This window comes from Triturus cristatus, chromosome 10 (assembly GCF_964204655.1).
Source record: "Triturus cristatus chromosome 10, aTriCri1.1, whole genome shotgun sequence".
Classification (NCBI taxonomy): domain Eukaryota; kingdom Metazoa; phylum Chordata; class Amphibia; order Caudata; family Salamandridae; genus Triturus; species Triturus cristatus.
In genome coordinates, this window is record NC_140593.1 from 567,749,008 (window position 1) to 567,767,119 (window position 18,112).

An 18,112-nucleotide genomic window follows, 5' to 3' on the forward strand; every position below is an offset into this window, starting at 1 on the left:
GGGGATCTGGGAATTCCGAAACACAGCGCCTTGATACCTGGGGGTTTAGAGTGCGATATGAGTTTCTTTTTTCATTTTATTTAATTTCAAGCCGCAATCCCTAGTGGCACTACTCCCTACACAAATATTAAAAAAGTATCCTGGAACGCTTGGGGGTAGACACCAAAACCTACCGGATCTGGTTGAGACAAATTAAGGAAGGACCTAATGAGACTCCTGGAGCCTTATACTACTAAGTAAAGGATATGACAGACAGGTGGGTAATACCAGAAACCACTATTAAAGATGACATTTTAAAAAAGATCTATCTAGAGCAATTTTGAACCTAGTTACATCCTCCTGTTCAGGAATGGGTAAAACAGCACAGTAGGTTGGCATTAGAAACCGCTGTTGAAAAATCTGGAGCTTACCGTAGTGCTCAGGAAAACAGGGGAGTCCTAGAGGAAGGATGTTCAAGAGGGAAGGGGTCTGGCTCGAGAAAACTTTGCCATCTGTCAGGCATAGAAAACCCAAAGGAGTCCCCCTAAGCCCGGGAGTAGGCCAAATACACATCCCACCAGGATTTTAATGCTTTAATTGTAGGGGAATGGGCCACATAGCTTGATATTGTCCTCAGAAAGTAGAACCTATGGAGATTGGATTGTCTAAACCTACATTGTATGCCTACACTGATCCCCAAACCCCTTACCATTTTCTCCTGAAAGTGAATAGAAACCTGGTGTCCACTCTTTTAGATACTGATTGCACAAAGCTTGATGAGGCCTCAGCTCCTTCATGGAGACACTCCAGAACAAACCGACGTAGGGACTATCCAATGTGTTAACGGAGATAAAAAACATATAGCAATCCCTTACTAGCATAATCCTGAAAATCCACCGGGAGAGTTTGTGGCTGGCCCTGAACCGTTGCCTGTACTTTTCAGGGGTCAACCCAAACTTGCTGACTAAGATGGTCTTCTTAGCAGTGTAGCATGTCTGGTTCTCCACCTCTGGGGTGTTGGTCCCTCCCTACGTGGGCATATACCTCCATACACTACCACCCCAGACCTCCTCTGGGACCTTGTGCACTCTCAGAGCAACTTCATAGACTGCAAACCACTTATCTATGTCACCCCCCATTCCATAACTGGGCCTAAAATCCTTGGGTATCCTGACTTTTACATCACTATTGGAAATTGCGGGTATGCTGCCACCATTACTGCTGCTTGACCACACTTGTAGGGCTCTTGTGTCCAGCTCTCTGAGACTCAGCTCATTGGATATCTCTTTCTCCGCCATGGCTTATTTTCTCTCTTCTAGAGCCTGCTTTTTCTCAGCCGAAGCAAGTTTCTGTGCCTTCTCCAACTTGAGCTTTCTCTCCTCCCTCCTGTCTGCCAGTTCTTTTGGGGAAAGGTTCCTTGATGCTCTGGGAACCACTACTGCTTCCAGAAAGTTATTGGCCCCTTTCCATAGGCAGTCCCAAATCCACAACAGATTCTGGGGTCAGCTCCTTTTCCTCTTCCTCAGTTTTCTGCTCCTCCTCTTCTGGGACCTCAGTCCCTTATCTCCGGGCCTCTGCCCAGGCTCTCAAAGGTTTCTGCAGCTCCACCTTCCGGGTGCAGCCTCTCATAAATACATGAAACCCCTTGAAAGATTCTTTAAACTGGGCCACAGTACAGAATTCTAACTTGGCCAGCTCAAAATTGATGACTTGAGGTGCAGATGCAGGTGTCTATTCTCTAGAGAGAGATATGGTTTTAGGAAATTAATCAAAAGCCAATTTAGGGATGATTGGTCTTAGTACACAGTTGCAGTGAACAATGAGATACTAAATGTTATTGCACAAACACAAGTCCTATCCTCACTGCTGGTCATCAATGTTAGAAATTGGGTCTCTAGTAGGCAGACGTATGCACCTGTCCAACTAGGGACCACCACTCTAGTCAGGGTAAGCTAGATAAATACTTAGAAATAACCTGTGCTCACCCTCTGGTAGCTTGGCACAGAGCAGTCAGGTTTACTTAAAGAGACAATGTGTAGAGTATTTGTGCAACACACACACACACACAGTAAGACAATGATAATACCACAAAAATATGCCGCACATGGTTAGAAAAATAGATTATATTTTTATGAGTAAATCAAGACCAAAATGACAAAAATCCATAAGTAGAAAGGAGTTATGAATTGGTAAAGATTATTGTAAAAATGTAGAGCTTAGAGTCATAAAGTGCCAAACGGGGATATTTGGTTGTGCTGTACCGGAGCGAATCCCAAGTACAGGACAACTGCGATGGAGGGCAGGCCGACTACGGGACTCACACAGGTCCCACTGAAAAAGTACCTGGGATGGAGGAAGCATTGACGTCGAAGACCTGATGCAAGGTGCAGCATTGTCATCGATCACGTAGATGGAGGCAATGTGTTGGTTATGATTTGTGCAGCCAACGAGACTTCATCGACCAAACCCTCTGCAATGCGTCGTCATCAAGCCGCACAGTTTGTCATTCTCGAGCCAAGTTAATTGATCATTGGAGACTTACTTTCCCGGTAGTTAAGATTTCACTTTCTTCTCAAATGCTCTTTCAACACATTCACAAATTGATTATTCTTTTCTAGAAATTTGTGTCACATGATGTCCGAGTCTAATATAGAACCCATCACCATATCAGACCTAGTTTTAGTTTATTTTGCTATAAAACAGGTGGATATTCCCAGGTACACCCCTAGATGGACAATGAACACTGACATTGTATTATCTACTGAGTATCTAAATATATTCTGCTTAAATGAATAATAATAAAACAGATGACACCTCTGAAATTATCCATTGGGATGCTTCTAAAGTTTTCATAAGAGGAACCACCATTTTGGCTATGGCATATGAAAATTAATTGTTTTATTCCTTGGAGAAATAAATTGCCAAAATGTAAAAAATATTTATATCATCATAAGATATCAAATTTAAAATACAGTTACGAACCCTCCTCTAAGAATATAACATCCTAATTAGCTGGTCTTTCTATCTGTAAATAAAAATGTAATTTTCAATTTAATACTAATCCTTCTGGTCTAATGTTTTCAAATTATTTATGTGTCAAAAAAGGTACAAATACGAAACATGCTATAAGATGTTCAGAATACCAATGACTTCTTTCTGCCACTGATGGCTAAAGAATTTAGGGCTTTCTATTTAATTGTCTTTAGCGAATCTCTTGGGGCCACATGAAGGACCATCAGGTTTTGCGACTCGTTAATTACGATTTTTAACGGCTTGCAATATGAGAGGGGCAAAACATGATGTAGAACAGTGTCTCAGACACTGTTGCGATTCCCAAATGGGTCACAAGGGACCAGCCTCATTTATATTCACAAGGCAGGTTGCAATATGCGTTTCCTTTAAGGATAACGGATGCATTTCAAAAATAAAAATGGAAAGTTTATTTTTCCTTTTTTAACAGTGGGCAGTGTTAGTGGGACTTCTGCCTTGTCTGAAAACATTTTGGCACCCCCTTCACAAAGTAGAAGGGGTACCTAGGAGACCCTTTCTCATTTGCAAATGGCTTACCACCAATTTGAAATTGGTGGTTATCTGCAAATGTTTTGTGACCGCATTCCTGGTCGCAAAACATTCATACATACCAATGCCACTCATAATTAGAAAGGGATGCCCTTTACACAGCCCTTCCTAATAGCGACTAGCAAATCCTATTTTGTGAGTAGGATAGGTTACTGACTCACAAAATATGGTTGGTACGTAGGAAAATGCATTTTACTGGTCGCAAACGGCCCAATGGGCCCGTATGGGACTGCTAATGTGCGTCATACATCTGGCCCTAGGTCTTCAGGACACAAATATTGATCGATTTTTACTTAATTACAAATGACTCTTCTATCTCAATTGGATAGAGACAATTTAGATGTCCCTATAACATTAGAATACATATATGCAGACATTAAATCTCTGAATTGTAAGAAAACTCTGATGTTTTAGTCCCCCATTATCTCCTCTTTTTCGCTGTATTTCAGGAGCTTTGCAAACAATGCTTCTATTAAAGGCCTTTTTTTTAACAATCACTGTTCTTTCTAAACGTGACTAAGATCACACCTTGGTTTCCAATTATCATCCAATTTCTTACATCAATCAAGATTATAAGATTTATGTAAGATTTATGCAAACATTTTGGCAACTAGGTTTTATCCAATTTTGAATTCCATTAAAACATCCAAACCACTCTGGTATTTTGCGATTATATCTTATCTTTCTTAAAACCAGACTACTTTGTATACAAATATATATCTGCAGGTTTGTTGCCTATAGATGCTGAGAAAAGTATTTGGTAAGGTTAATTGGAAATTTTTATTTAAAACTATGCAAGCATTCCATTTTGTTTCTAACTTTATGTTGATGGCTAAATAACGAAATCCACCCACCTGTGCAACATTATATGTCAATGACAATATTTCAGCCTCTTTTAAATTATTTAGAAGGACTTGACAGGGATGTCTCCTCTTTTATTTTTATTAGCCATTGATCCATTGTTATGTCTCGTTCAAAATTTGAAAGACACTAAAGGTATCAATATTAGTGAGATAGTTCTAAAAGTATCAGCATAGGGAGTCAATGTTTTATTATATATTAATGGTCCATTTTATACATTCCACTTATTTTAAATATGATTAATATTATGCATCAGGGTCAAAATATACGTTGAACATTAACAAAACAGAGGTTTACCCCTTAAATGTGTTATGCACTGCTAATGTATTACAAAATACTGGGATTCTTTGGCATCCATCTGGTTTTGAATATCTGGGTATTTATTTTTGTGTGTGGATGTAGTGATTGTGAAAGGGCAGAATGCCGTCACTCACAGTGCACTTGGCTCATGGCTGAAGTGGCCTGATCCACTGACCCATGGTGCATGAACTAAAGTGAATGTCACAATAACAGACCAGTGGATGCCCAGGGCTGCCATAAAGCCCCATTGAGTAAGTATATTATGCATATAATTTAGTAAAATCAAAAGTTCTTGACAACACCAGACCTAAAAAGATTGAACTGAAAAAACATCATGGCAGGATGTCACATAAGTAGCATTAGGCTGTGCAAAAGGATTTCTGGTTCAGACAGCATGTAAGTACCACAGAAGTGTATAATGTAAGGATCCGCTAGATATTAGAATAATTGAACATGGTGACTATAAACTCTTTAGTAGCGAAGACCAGGGCAACACTGCAGGTGGCACTGAAAATCCAGTAGAAGGTGATTGGGAAGTAGAAGTCCTTTACTGTTTATTAATTATTTTGCACTTTTTAGTATTGTAGTGTGTAATAAATTCCAAGGGTACCTGAGCTATATTGAGAAGATCAACTGACAGTTATTTCACAGGGAAAACTTCACTCATTGCTGACTTTAAATGAAGCGCTCACTGTAACCAGTCTTCTCATGGTTTACTATCGAGAATGCATTTAAACAGATTCTGTTTTATTTTTAGCAGATATCTGACAGAACACCATTGGTGATTCTCAGTGTGTCCTCTCAGGGATTACTGCCTCTGGTCACGTTATGCGTACAGGCAGATCTTACCCCATCTCCTTCCCATGGAGATGGGGTAAGATCGAAATTCCTGGAATTAGGATCTATCACTTAAATTGAAGTCTTGACTTATTAAATGGGAATTTCCAAATAATGTTTGACAATCTTGAAAGGTTACAAGAAAGGGCAGTAAAGCTTTGGTCTTTGCTGTGCTTGTTCACATGGGATTTCTCTTTTAGGGCGAAGGATGAAATAGGATGTCCACTCAGTTGTGTCAATAAGGAATAGAAACTACTTTTTGGTCCTCCTGTCACTGCCTTTGCATTCTCTAGTCTCGGGTGCTACTAAGGCAGCCCCAGGAACATAAAGTAAGCTGGAATCTAAAGGACCTATTTTTTTCCTGTAGTTTCTGTCCCTTGCCATTTTTCTAGAGCCAGAGGCGAAATGAAGAGGTTCTTGAAAGGATGAGGAAACAATTGCTCACACTTGCAATGTAATTGGGGTGGGCAGGACGTCAAAGAATGCAGGATGCAACTTCCACTACAATTCTCCAGACTCAAACCCACTTACAGCCCAATCATGGAGGGCATTCTCACTGGCATAAACAAAATGTATCAAAAGTGAATGCATAAAAGGTTCCTAAAATGGGCAGGTGTCCGCTCTGACCACAAGAGCCCAAGAAGAGGGAAACTGGCACGCATCTGCATGGGTCAAAAGCCTAAACTGAACCATTAGGACCAGATGTAGAGTCAGGTGTTAACTGAAAATCCTCCAATCTCTGGGCAAAACACTAAGGGCCTTATTTGTGAGAAAGTAACGTAGCGTTGCAAGCCATTTTCCTGCGCCATGCTGCGTTACTTTCAGAGCCCAGGGATGCGACATATCTACAACAATATGATGGATCCCCGTGCTCTACCCTGAGCTGGCGCACAATTGGCTGTCATGCGCGTACGCAGGCATCCTTGCACCAGGATGGAAGGGTGCCTGCGCTGCGGGTATGATTGTTTTTGTGCAGTAAGGGATACTTTCTTGCACAAAAACACTCACAATAGGTGTTTTCCTCTTTCTATGTGTGCTACATAATGCAGCACGCATAGAAAGAGGAAAAAACGAGGAGAAATGAAAACATTTCTCCTCGTTGCACTTCCCTTTTGCCTCCCCTGGGGAGAAGTTGCATTATGACACATTCCCAGGTTTACAATTTCTCGTAAATCTGGGAATGTGTCAGGTTCCATGGGTGTTGCGTGGGAACACCCACAGCAACACTCATGGAACGCCGTATTTACAAGGACACGAAAAGCCAACAGGGTAGCTTTATGTGTCCTTGTAAATATGGGGCAGCAAAATGCGCTGCTGATGTGTCACAAAAAGTGATGCATCGGTGGAGCAAGGGGCTTGTAACTATGCTCCAAAGGGGCTTATTTGCAAGCCCCTCTTGCGCCGCCGGTACCTCACTCTTTCCCATATTAAAAGTGACGTACCCGGTGTGTCACTTTTAACATGAGAAAAAGTGATGTACCGGTGGCGCAAGGGGGGCTTGCAAATAAGCCCCTAAATATATAGTAGAATCCTTCTGCCTAGGTTCCGCCACAATCCTTTGCATATGATGAGGAACTTCGATCAGTGGATTCTCCTCAGAATGTAACATTTCCTCAAGAAATTAAAATAGATAGATTGTATTGTATTGTAATTGCATTTATGTAGCGCTTCCTACCCCTGACGAGGTATCGAGGAGCTTTTTTGGCGAGTAGCACTCTACTCCAGAACCCATAAAGAATTAGTGGTGAATTAGTATAGGGAAATATGAAAGCAATTTGAGTGGTGGATATGAGTCAGTTATTTGCATTGAGAAGGATAGTAGAGGGATAGAAGAGTGAAAAAGGTTTGCATTTATATAGCGCTTGCTGCCCCTGATGGGGTGTTGAATCGCTTTTTCTGAGATGTTAAAATCCAAAAGAAAATGGTAGGTTATTTTAAAACAGGAAAGTGATTTGTTCATTTTAATGAGGTATCATTAACATGTTTTTCCTTTGTACCAACAGAGAAAAAGAAGAAGACAAAGAAATGGCAGAATTTCTTCGCATCAAGTTAAAACCTATTGATAAAATAGTACGACCTCCATCCAGTACGTTTGCACATTTGTTTTTAAAAGAAATGAATAATATTCACATCATGTTGTAGCACTATCAAAAAGGAATCTCCTCTGTCATAAGATTAAAGCCATCCTCCCTCATTCTTGAAAATACCCCACTGAACCCTTGGTGACTTACCCTTGATTTCCTAGCTCCTGTTGGAAATATCAGGATCATGTGTGAACCCTTAAGCGCTTAACTGGGCGCTTTGGAAAGATCCGCGCCGGCAGATGAACTCCTGAAATACGATGGTGCTCACCAAGATCTGTTTCCAGGTGGAACTGATCTTTCCTGCACGCGCACTAGGAGAATGTTTCATTATTGGTCTATAGGGAGGGTGCATTCAAAACCATTTCATCTTTATTTCACATTTTAAAGCTTATGGCCTCCCAACTCCAGCACGTCCTAGACTCTCAACTCTCAACTCACCATTGGGACCAGTCAGTCAAGATTCTGTCCCAGAACTCAAACAGAATCTACTCTAGAGATGACATTCTCTCCCAGCCTCCCACACATAAAAGGGGGGGCATGAGGAGTTTAATGGGCACAACCTGATACACCCTCGCAGGCTACCCCTCAGGAATTATTTGTTAAGGTGTATGCATGCAAGGGTAAAATGCAGGCATCCATTGTGAAAGCATGCACTGGTTGGAGTGGGCTGGTCCCAGACTCAGGGCCTCATTTATGTACTACTGCAAAAGAAAAGGGCAGGAATGCGCCGTATCTCTGAGATACTGTGTAAATTCGACAATATCTCAGCAGGATATATTGGAATTATTTAAAATGGTATGTACAAGACATTACAAAAAGCAAAAAACAAAAGAGAGGAGACTTTAGGGTTGTTTTTTCAAAGCGCCAATAGGCGTCATATATTTAGAAGATCAAAAAGTAGTAGTAAGAGCACAACAGGGTATGAATACTCAGGCAACCCTAGTGGAGAAAGTGTACAAAGTGCTCGTGCTAGTGAAACAACGGCGCAAGTGACAACGTGAAAAAGAACCACAGCAAGCGGCGCAGAAGAAGCAATATATACAATAAAAAGGTTCATATAACAATTTACTCAATGGTATAATTGGTATTTTTCATTATTTCCATGAACCAAGTTTGTATGCGCCAAAGATGTTTGGGCTGGTGGATAGTGGTCGACGGCGTTTCGATCCTGTCAATTTAGGATCATCATCAGGACCTGGGTCGCCTAATTTGGGAGTGCTCTGTAAAAAACAATCTAGATCAGAGCGGCGGACAGAAGGGAAAAAGAGAAAGGAGGCTGGGGCGGAAAAGAAAGGGGGGTTAAAAGAGAAACGGAAATTAGGAAGGGGGGGGCGAAGAGGGGGGTGTGATGGGGAAAGGAGGGGTTCTATTTTAGTAAGAGGAGGAGGAGAGCGGTGGGGGGTGGTTAGGGGGGCAAAAAGATAGAGAGAAGGAAGAGAAGGAAGAAGTCATGGTGTGGCTGGCAATGACTAGAAGCCTACCTTGCGCACGAAGAGAAGGCGCTGTCGAGAGAATGGGGACTTCAGCTGTGAATGGATTGCACAGTGACGTGCGAGGGGAGGGAATCCTCTCCCTCGAGGTTCTGTGGAAAACGAGGGGGGGAAAAATGAGAAGTGGATATGGAAAAAGACCACAAGGGAAAAGGAAGGACGACAAGGGATACAAAGACTCACCTGTGTAAGTTGATTGACGAAACTTCACAGGGAGGGCAACCGGTACAGGGGTACGGAGAGGGGGAGGAACGGTATACAGCCTGGGGACAAAAAGGCAGGAGGTTACCGGCTGTAAACGCGGGGTGTAGGGCTGGAGCAGGAATAAGGCTGCGGTTGTGATGTCAATGGGAGATCAGCAGCGGGTCAGAGAATGAATCCAGAGCGGAACAAATCCAGTGGGGACGAGAGGAGCCACGGACGTGTGCAGCCTTCGAACGATCAGTGACTGTGTGGTGAACCACAGTACCTGTTATATGAGGGAGGAGTTAGCGTAACGCGGAGAGGCCGTCTATAGGACGCCTGGAACGGAAGGAGGGGTATGAGTCAGCAAACTGGTAACCGGGGGTGTGAGAAAGCGCAGTGGTTGCTAAGGACGCTCAGTGAACGGGGAAAGGAAAGGGAAGAGTTGTACGGGGCTGCGGGGATCAAACCAACGCATACAGGATTGGGAAAGGCAGGAAGGGCAGGAGGGAGGGCGGGGAACGGAGGGCATAAATCAAGGGGAAGCCAGGCATGTCGGAGGGTGAGAGAAGGAAGGTGGCAGGGAAGGGGAACAAGAAGAAAAGAGAAGGGGGGGAGAGGAAGAGAGAAAGAAGGGGGCAGCCACAGACGGCAAGTGGGAGACCAAAGTGAGGGGACAATTTCAACAATACGAACAATTCAATTGTAGTAAACAATAACAACGTTATGTGGAGAAATGAGCATGAACTGACATCTAGGAGAAATGGACAAGTGAATCGTGGAAAAACAACAAGGTTATAAATCGGAATGCACATGAACTGACATTTTTATGAAAAATGGGTAAGGATATCCGGGTCTGTCAGGACATTTGGGTGAGAATACATGTTGGCAAAATCAAAGGGGCTGGAAAGGGCAAAACATCAGGTGGTGTAATGGATGGTACTGTTCCACTCATCAATCGTGTTCAACCCATGGTGTACAGAGTTGCAACGAGTTATCCATTTGCATTCACTCTTGTCAAGGAGAGCTTGAAGATTCCCCCCTCTGGGAGGCAAGCGAGGCTGATCAATGACTTGCCATTTCATGTCCAGAACATCGTGATTTTGTTCCAGAAAATGTGAGACCAAAGGTGCCGTAATGGTCCTGCAGTTTATTCTGCTCTTATGCTGAATGATTCTTTGTTTAATCATCTGTGTCGTTTGCCCAATATAGATGAGATTGCAAGGGCACTCGATGACATAGATCACATTCTGTGAGCGGCAGTTAGTAAATGTGTTCAGGACATGTGATTGGTTATTGAATTTAAAATCCTTGGTGTTGGTTGTTAATTCACAAACGCTGCATGATTGACATTTGTAATGACCCAGTATGGGCGGTAAACCCCAACTCGAGGTAATGGTGTTAGTTGTGGTCGATTTATTGGGCCAAGTGATGGCATGGACCAGATGGTTAGATAAATTGTTGCCACGCTTATATGAAAACAGGGGCGGTTCTTGAAAAGATTTGTTCGTCCGTAGAAGTGTCCAATTTCGAGTAATGATTTTCTTGACCTGGTTACTACTCGGACTGAACTGGGAAACAAATGGAATCCGAGAATTGGTTTTCTTAGGCTGGGGTGTAAGTAAGTGATCACGATGGCAGTACCATGCCCTCTTTCGAGCCCGTGAAACCAATCTACGTGGGTAGCCTCTGTCTGTGAGTTTCTTGCATAGGACTTCGGATTCTTTGAAATAGTCTTTGCGCCATTTACAGTTTCTCCGAATCCGAAGGAATTGACCATAAGGTAACCCATCTTTGAGCCCACGTGGGTGGTAGCTTGAGTAATGCAGCAGTGTGTTTCTCTCGGTTGGCTTCCGGTATAGTGATGTTCCGATCAATCCCTCCTCAGCAGGTATGGTCAGATCTAGGAATGGCAAGTCATTAGTAGTATGTTCACATGTGAATTTCAGATGGATTTGGGAGTTGTTCAACCAATTAACAAAACAGTTTAAAGTGGCGGCGCATCCTTTCCAGAGTAGAAGGACATCGTCGATGTATCTGCGCCACAAGGAAATTTGATGTCGAAATGGGTTGGTGGGTGAAAGTATAAGGGAGGTTTCAAGTCTGTGAACAAAGAGAATGGCAAAATTCAGGGCAAAGCATGCTCCCATCGATACGCCTTTGATTTGTAGATAGAAGTCCTCTTTGTACAAAAAATAATTATTTTCTAAGGTGATGTGTAATAAGTCCATGACAAATTCTGTTGGAATGCGGGTAGGTTTGGGTCTGTTTTCCAGCAGTTCAAAGATGGCTAGAAGTCCTTCTTCGTGTGGGATGTTCGTGTAAAGGGACTCTATGTCCAAACCAGCCATCAATTCCGTATCGACATCAAAAGGTCTGTCTTCAATGGTCTTGATAAGATCCATGCTGTCTCTTATGAAAGTGTCAGTAAGCGGGACGAATTCTTTGATGACAGCGTCTATGTATTTCCCCAAAGGTTCCAAGGCGGAACCGCACCCAGACACAATGGGTCTCCCAGGGGGATTTTGAAGGTCCTTGTGGATCTTAGGTAAAACGTAGATCACTGGAGTACGTGGGTGGGTATTATTTAGAAAAGAAAATTCCTTAGAGGAAAAAATGTTGTTGGTTTGAGCTTGTTTGGTGACGTGGTGTATCTTTTTCCTATATGTCTGGAAGGGGATCGCATGTGAGCTTACAGTAATGGGCCACATTAGAGAGTTGTCTTTTAATTTCCAAGTCGTATTTCTCATTGTCCATGATGACAATTCCACCACCTTTATCTGCTGGTTTGATGGTTAGTTCAGATCTGTTTTCCAAGCTAAGTAAGGCCTGTTTTTCAACCAGCGGGAGATTGTAAGGAACATATTCAAACTTTTCGTGCACGTCTGAAATCTCATGGAGCACCAATCGCTCAAAAGACAGTATTTCTGGAGGCATGGTGTGTGAGGGGGGATGGAAGGTAGAGGGAAGGTGAAAGCGTGGAGCGTCAGTTTGAAAAGGATTCGGTTTATCTGCAAAGAATTGCCGTAGTCTGATGCGTCTGAAGAACTGTAGTAAATGTGCATGTAAATCGATAAAGTTGCTGCGTTCCGTAGGTACAAAGCTCAAGCCTCTACTGAGAAGACAAGTTTCTTCTTCTGAGAGAGTATGCATGGAAAGATTGAATATGGGGATCACCTCCGGGTTGGTACTGGATTCATGGTCATTTGGCTCCATGGCGATGACGGGTACATTCATGATGTTTCTCGGGGTAATTATTGTTGAGGGCCCCAACGGTAAAACTTGTTTCTGGTTTGTCTTTCGCCGGAGTATTGATTTTGGTAGTTGTTCCGTGCGCGTGGACGGTTCTGGCCGCGTCCGCGGCCTTGTTCTAAAAAACCGGGTGGCAGCAGAGATGGAAGTTTGTGTTGGTTTCTAGAGGTGCTGGGCTCTTCGTTATGATCCGAGTCTTCAATTGAGGTGTTGGAAGAGTCTGAGAAGGTGATATGCTGATTATTCCTGAATCTGCCCCAGTTGCGTGTCCTAGGTGGATTGTAGGGAGTATTATAGAATTCGTCCTTCAGGTACGGATAGGTTTTATCTATGCTGTAATATTTAATGTCCCTTTGTATTTTGGTGACTTTTTTGTTCAGTTCAAAGGTATTTAAAGTTGTTATGGTCGAATTGATTTTCTCCAGCAGGTTTTTTGCTTCAGGTATAGAGTTGTCTTCCAAAATGAGTTTTTCAATCTCAGCAATCTCTTCTAATTCTTTTTGGCTGTGTTCTATGGCTGTATCAATCCCCAAAACCATCCAGTGACGGGAGCAAGTGGTGGCCAAATGACTGAAACCAGTGCGAAATTTGGGATCCTGAGTGAAGATGGCTGGAACGTTACGTATTTGAAGGCCTAATGGAGATACGGCACATTCCTGTCCTTTTTCCTTAGGCTGCCATAGGCCAACGCAGGCATCTTTGCACCATGGTACAAGGGTGCCTGCATTGAGGGGATGATTGTTTTTGTGCAGGAAGGTTTCTCTTCCTGCACAAAAACAATCACAAGAGGTCTTTAGGTCTTGCCTGACCCAGCGCATGCGCTGGTCTGGCGAGACTTATTGAGAGGGCTCCAAAAAGTGCTACCAGGCCAGCCTAGAGCTACAGTGCATGTGCGTGGGCGCGCGCGCCGCGATTATCTTTCACTTTCGCGGCCGCACGGCCGCTGTGATGTTTGATCGTGATCGCGATTGCGATCACTTTCACTTTCGCGGCCGCTTTGCATAGGCAATAGGTCTCGCTTTTGGGACCCTATAAGTATTTAGTTATGCAACTGTTGCATGGCTAAACACTTATAAGGTCCCAAAGGCGAGACCTATTGGCTATGCCAATGCTTGTTTCCTTTTTCTAAGTGTTTAGCCATGCAACAGTTGCATAACTAAATACTTATAAGGTCCCAAAAGCGAGACCTATTGGCTATGCCAATGCTTGTTTCCTTTTTCTATGTGTGCTGTAGAATGCAGCACACATAGAAAAAGGAAAAAAGACATATTTCTCCTCGTTGTGCTTCCCTTACGCCTCCCCTGGGGAGGTGTAAGTTTTTGGCGCTGGCTCAGATTTACGATTTCTCATGAATCTGGGGCAGTGTCAAAATGCCATGGATGTGGCTGAGAACGCCCCCAGCAACACCCAGTGCACGCCCCTTTAACACAGAAAAATGCGTTAAAGGGGATAATATTTAGAAGGCAGCATCAAGCCCAAAAAAGGGGCTTAGTGCTGCCTCGTAAATATGGAGCAGGCTCCTGCACCACGTAACGTAACAAAAAGTGACGTTCTGATGGCGCAAAGGGCCTCATAAATGAGGCCCTCAGTTTGTATAGTATCCTCTCCCGGCCTGCCACAGGGCCCCCTTCTTCACCTCACCACTGCCCTCAAGAGACCCAACCAGCTTCAACTGAGGGAGCTTCTTAAACAGCTCCCCCCAGGCAGCAGGACTGGATCCATTATCTCTGATTCAGTTCCTCTCAAGTACAGTGTCTCCCTCCGCCTCCCCTCACCCCCCACCTGGTTCATCTCCAATTCCTCTATAATTTAACATTTTGGAGTCATCACGGCATTAACACAACGAAAATATATCAGGTGTACATTCACACTTATGTAAATGTATCACACAAGTAAAATTGCACGTGCTAACTTTTGGGGATGTTTTTTCTCCAGTGATTATTGTTCCCTATGAAAGAACCCAACCTTCGGCAGCCCACTAGTTTGGGGTCTATTGTCTACCGATTCCTGCCGTGCAGAGGAATACATCTTGAATACATCTTACACCATGCCCAAGATGGGAATGTGCCTGTTAAAGGTTTCTTAAAATCTACAAACTTTCAAGGTTGTAGGTTCTCTCCTGCTGCACCTAAGCATGCATCTCCGCCATGGGACGCCCATAGCCTGGGAGCACATTTGCTCATGAATAACATGAAAGCATGCTGGTCTGATATCATGTGTGAGCAAATAGGTTTTTTGAGTATACATTTTTACATCTTTTAATATTAAGGGTGACTTTATCAATATAAATAGAGGTATTTGCACACGTAAAATCAACCTTAATTCAGCAGCGAATAGTCCTTTTTGGAAACAGGAGATGTCTGCCTGACCTGAATGTGAAGTGTCTGATGGACAGACCTTTGCTCAGCCGAACAGTCAGGGGCTGTACTTACTCTAAATGTGCAGGTGCCTGGCTGCCTGAGCTGAAGTTTGCCCGGCTGATGGTGCCACAGCCCTCTGGGCGGGACCTCATGTTAGCAAAGCACTTGATGCCCCCGTCATGATAAGGGGTAGCTTCACTGCGGGCCCGTCGCTTCAGTTTTTTAGCCCTTAAATGCCCAGGGTTGAGTGTCCATCAGTGACACTCGTCACCATCCCAGTCTGCGACAAGTAAGTAACTGCTGCCTTCCCTCATTTCCTAATAACAAGGTCAGCCAATGAGAGGAGGTGACCGGAAACAGCCTTTACCACGAAGGCTTTTCTACGCGTTACGTTTACAACGGTACACTTACCTCGTAAACGTCTTTACAACGCGTATTGCTTCCACGACTGTCTTTACCACGCAAGCAACGTCTTCACGGAACGTCTTCTTCTGATTCAGTCCTTTTTTAGTGTTGGCGAAGACGCGAGAAAAAGGAAAAAAAAGAAAAAAGGGGGCTTGGGTGGGTCTCCCCCCCCCCCCCAAAAAAAAATGTGTGGTAAAGGAATAATCGAGTTAAAGGATATGCGTAGAAAAATCATTCCGTTGTAACGCATGCGTGGTAAAGGCATGCGTTGCAACCGAATACGTAGTAACGACATATATTCGGAGGTGACAGACTCAGCCCTCCAGAAACCTTGGATGCTTACCTCCCACCACCCGGGATCACTGCTGCAGTTTAATGTTTTGATGATTGCGTGCATGCCTGTGTGTATGTACGAAGGTATTTATATTTGTGAGTGCATGCTCTGAATGGGTGTGTGTATGTGCTTGTGAATGTTGGGTAAATTTGTGCATGTATGTGAAAGCATGGGCATGAGTGTGTGTGCATGTGTTACATATTGTAAATCTGCACCCCAGATTTACTTCCCGTTAGGTGCAGATTTAGGCATTTTTAGAGATCATCATGGTTTCCCAGACTGCTCATGAAAAGCTGTAACAGTCACTAGTTTCCAAGAGTACTCCTGAAAAGGTTTTGTAAATTCCCAATTACAACGAAGGCATTTGTTCTCTTAAACATAATTGTACATATTGTACAAGCACCTGCAAATTAATATTTTTATTAGTACAAATGCTCGTTTATTTTATTATTTTTTTCTCCCTGTAGAAACCCCTTCCTCTACATCTCCACCAGTTTTGGGGTGTTTCCATTTCATTCCAGCTCTGGGCATTGACTTAATATTACCGTTGACAGGAGAAATATCCATTTGCTTCGAGAAGGCAGTAGGTAGAGTCACTGGAAATATGAATTTCTGCAGCCAATGCATTTTCCGCATAATTCTGGATTTGCTGCATTTGCCACAGAATCCATGCTGCTACATAATCTACAGCTTTTAACAAACAAAATTATTTCTAGCTCTAATGGATAAAAAGTTTCCAAAAATGTTGTGACGTGTTCCCGCAGAAGTGGGAGGTCCTTTGCCAAAGCTGACTGCTCATTTTTCAGTTGCTTATTGCTGTGTTTGGATGTTACATTGGTACTAATGAGGTGAAATGTATGCATAGACAGTGTTACTGTGAAGAGAAATGACAAACTAATACTATGACAAAGTGTGCCGCATTCCACTGCATAATTTGCCTTTTCTTGCTGCATAATTAAGTCAGCCCTGCTGCATAATTCCAGTGGCCCTGGCAATAGGTAATGACAATGCTTGTGAATAACCACGCATTTGTGGATGTGCACAACCTTTGCAGAGCACCACTGCTCTGGAGCGCCCACTCCCTCGCCCAATCCAAAAGATTTAGGGCCAGGCGTAGGTAAATCTGAAATACCGATTTCTTAATAGCGAATTTTACCGATTCGCTATTAAGAAATCGGTATTTCCTATGTAGGTAAAGATTCGGTAAAAAATACAGAATCCTTGATGAACTGCATGGTAATTTGCTAAAAGTTTGAAAAATGCACTTTTGTGCATTTTTCAAAGTTTCATGTTGCGCACACACATGCCCTTAGAGCATGTGTGTGTGCAACATATGTGCACATATCAATTTCAGGGGTGCAATAGGGTGTCATTTTGACACCCTTGCACCCTTGAAATTGCATGAGCAATTTGCGAGAACCTACTGGTACTCGCTATTTGCTCATGCAATCTCCAATTCATTCCTATGGGCCTGGAGGCCCATAGGAATGATTGGGATGGCAGTCCTTAATTGCTACTCGCAATTTGCTAGTAGCAATTAGGGAAAGTTAAGGAATCGCTATTTGAATAGCGATTCCTACATGCATAGCCTTTTGCTATTCCTTATTAGCGATTCCTTATTTTTCGCTAATAAGGAATCGCAAATGGCATTGTTGATGCATGTGCCCCAATATTCCTTATTACCGAATCGGTAATTGAGATTCGGTAATAAGGAATACCTACCCATTCATTTCTATGGGCTTGGAGGCCCATAGGAATGAATGTGAAGACATTCTCTATTAGCGATTCAGTATTACCGAATCGCTAATAGCGGGAGCACTTTCAAGGGTGCCAGGGTGTCAAAAGGACACCCTGTTGCACCCCTGAAATGTGCATGTGTGCACATGTGGTGCACATACATGCCCTATGGGCATGAATGTGTGCCACATGGCACTTAACAAAAAACAAAAAAGTGATTTTTTTAAAGGAAATCGGTAAGTACCACCTACTTGTAGTAGGTGGTAATTACCGAGTTCTTAAGGCTCAAAAGCACTCTTTAATGTGCTTCCTACATTGCATTTAAGGAATCGGTATTACCGATTCCTTAAATGCAAGAGCAATAAGGAATCAGTATTTACCGATTCCTTATTTACCGATTCCTTACCTACATTGGGAATGGCTAAACACCGGTCAGTAATGCTGAAATTTACAGAATTTCGGCGTTACTGGACGGTATTTAGCCACCTACATCTGGCCCTTACTCGTGCAAAATTACACACATCGGATATTATGCACTACTTAACCCTTTTACAAGTGTAAATTTATGTTTTGTGGATTTCAAAAGTGAATTTGCACTTAGAAGTCAAGGAATTTTCAAGTTCTGAATCGGATCTTACATTATGTACCAGACTTTCGTTGATCATGTGACAGCATTTTTGGCAGATATTTGTTCTTTAATTCAAATAAATC

At 43.0% G+C, this 18,112-nt stretch overlaps 1 protein-coding gene across 1 annotated transcript in view; it reads left to right on the plus strand.

Moving 5' to 3' along the window:
- Positions 1-18,112, plus strand: part of BMERB1 (bMERB domain containing 1) — a 646,278-nt gene that overhangs the window by 626,216 nt on the left and 1,950 nt on the right. Inside the window, exon 5 of the mRNA XM_085632069.1 lies at positions 7,560-7,642. Within this exon, the coding sequence (XP_085488195.1) occupies positions 7,560-7,642 (83 nt within the window). The remainder of the gene's footprint in view (positions 1-7,559; positions 7,643-18,112) is intronic.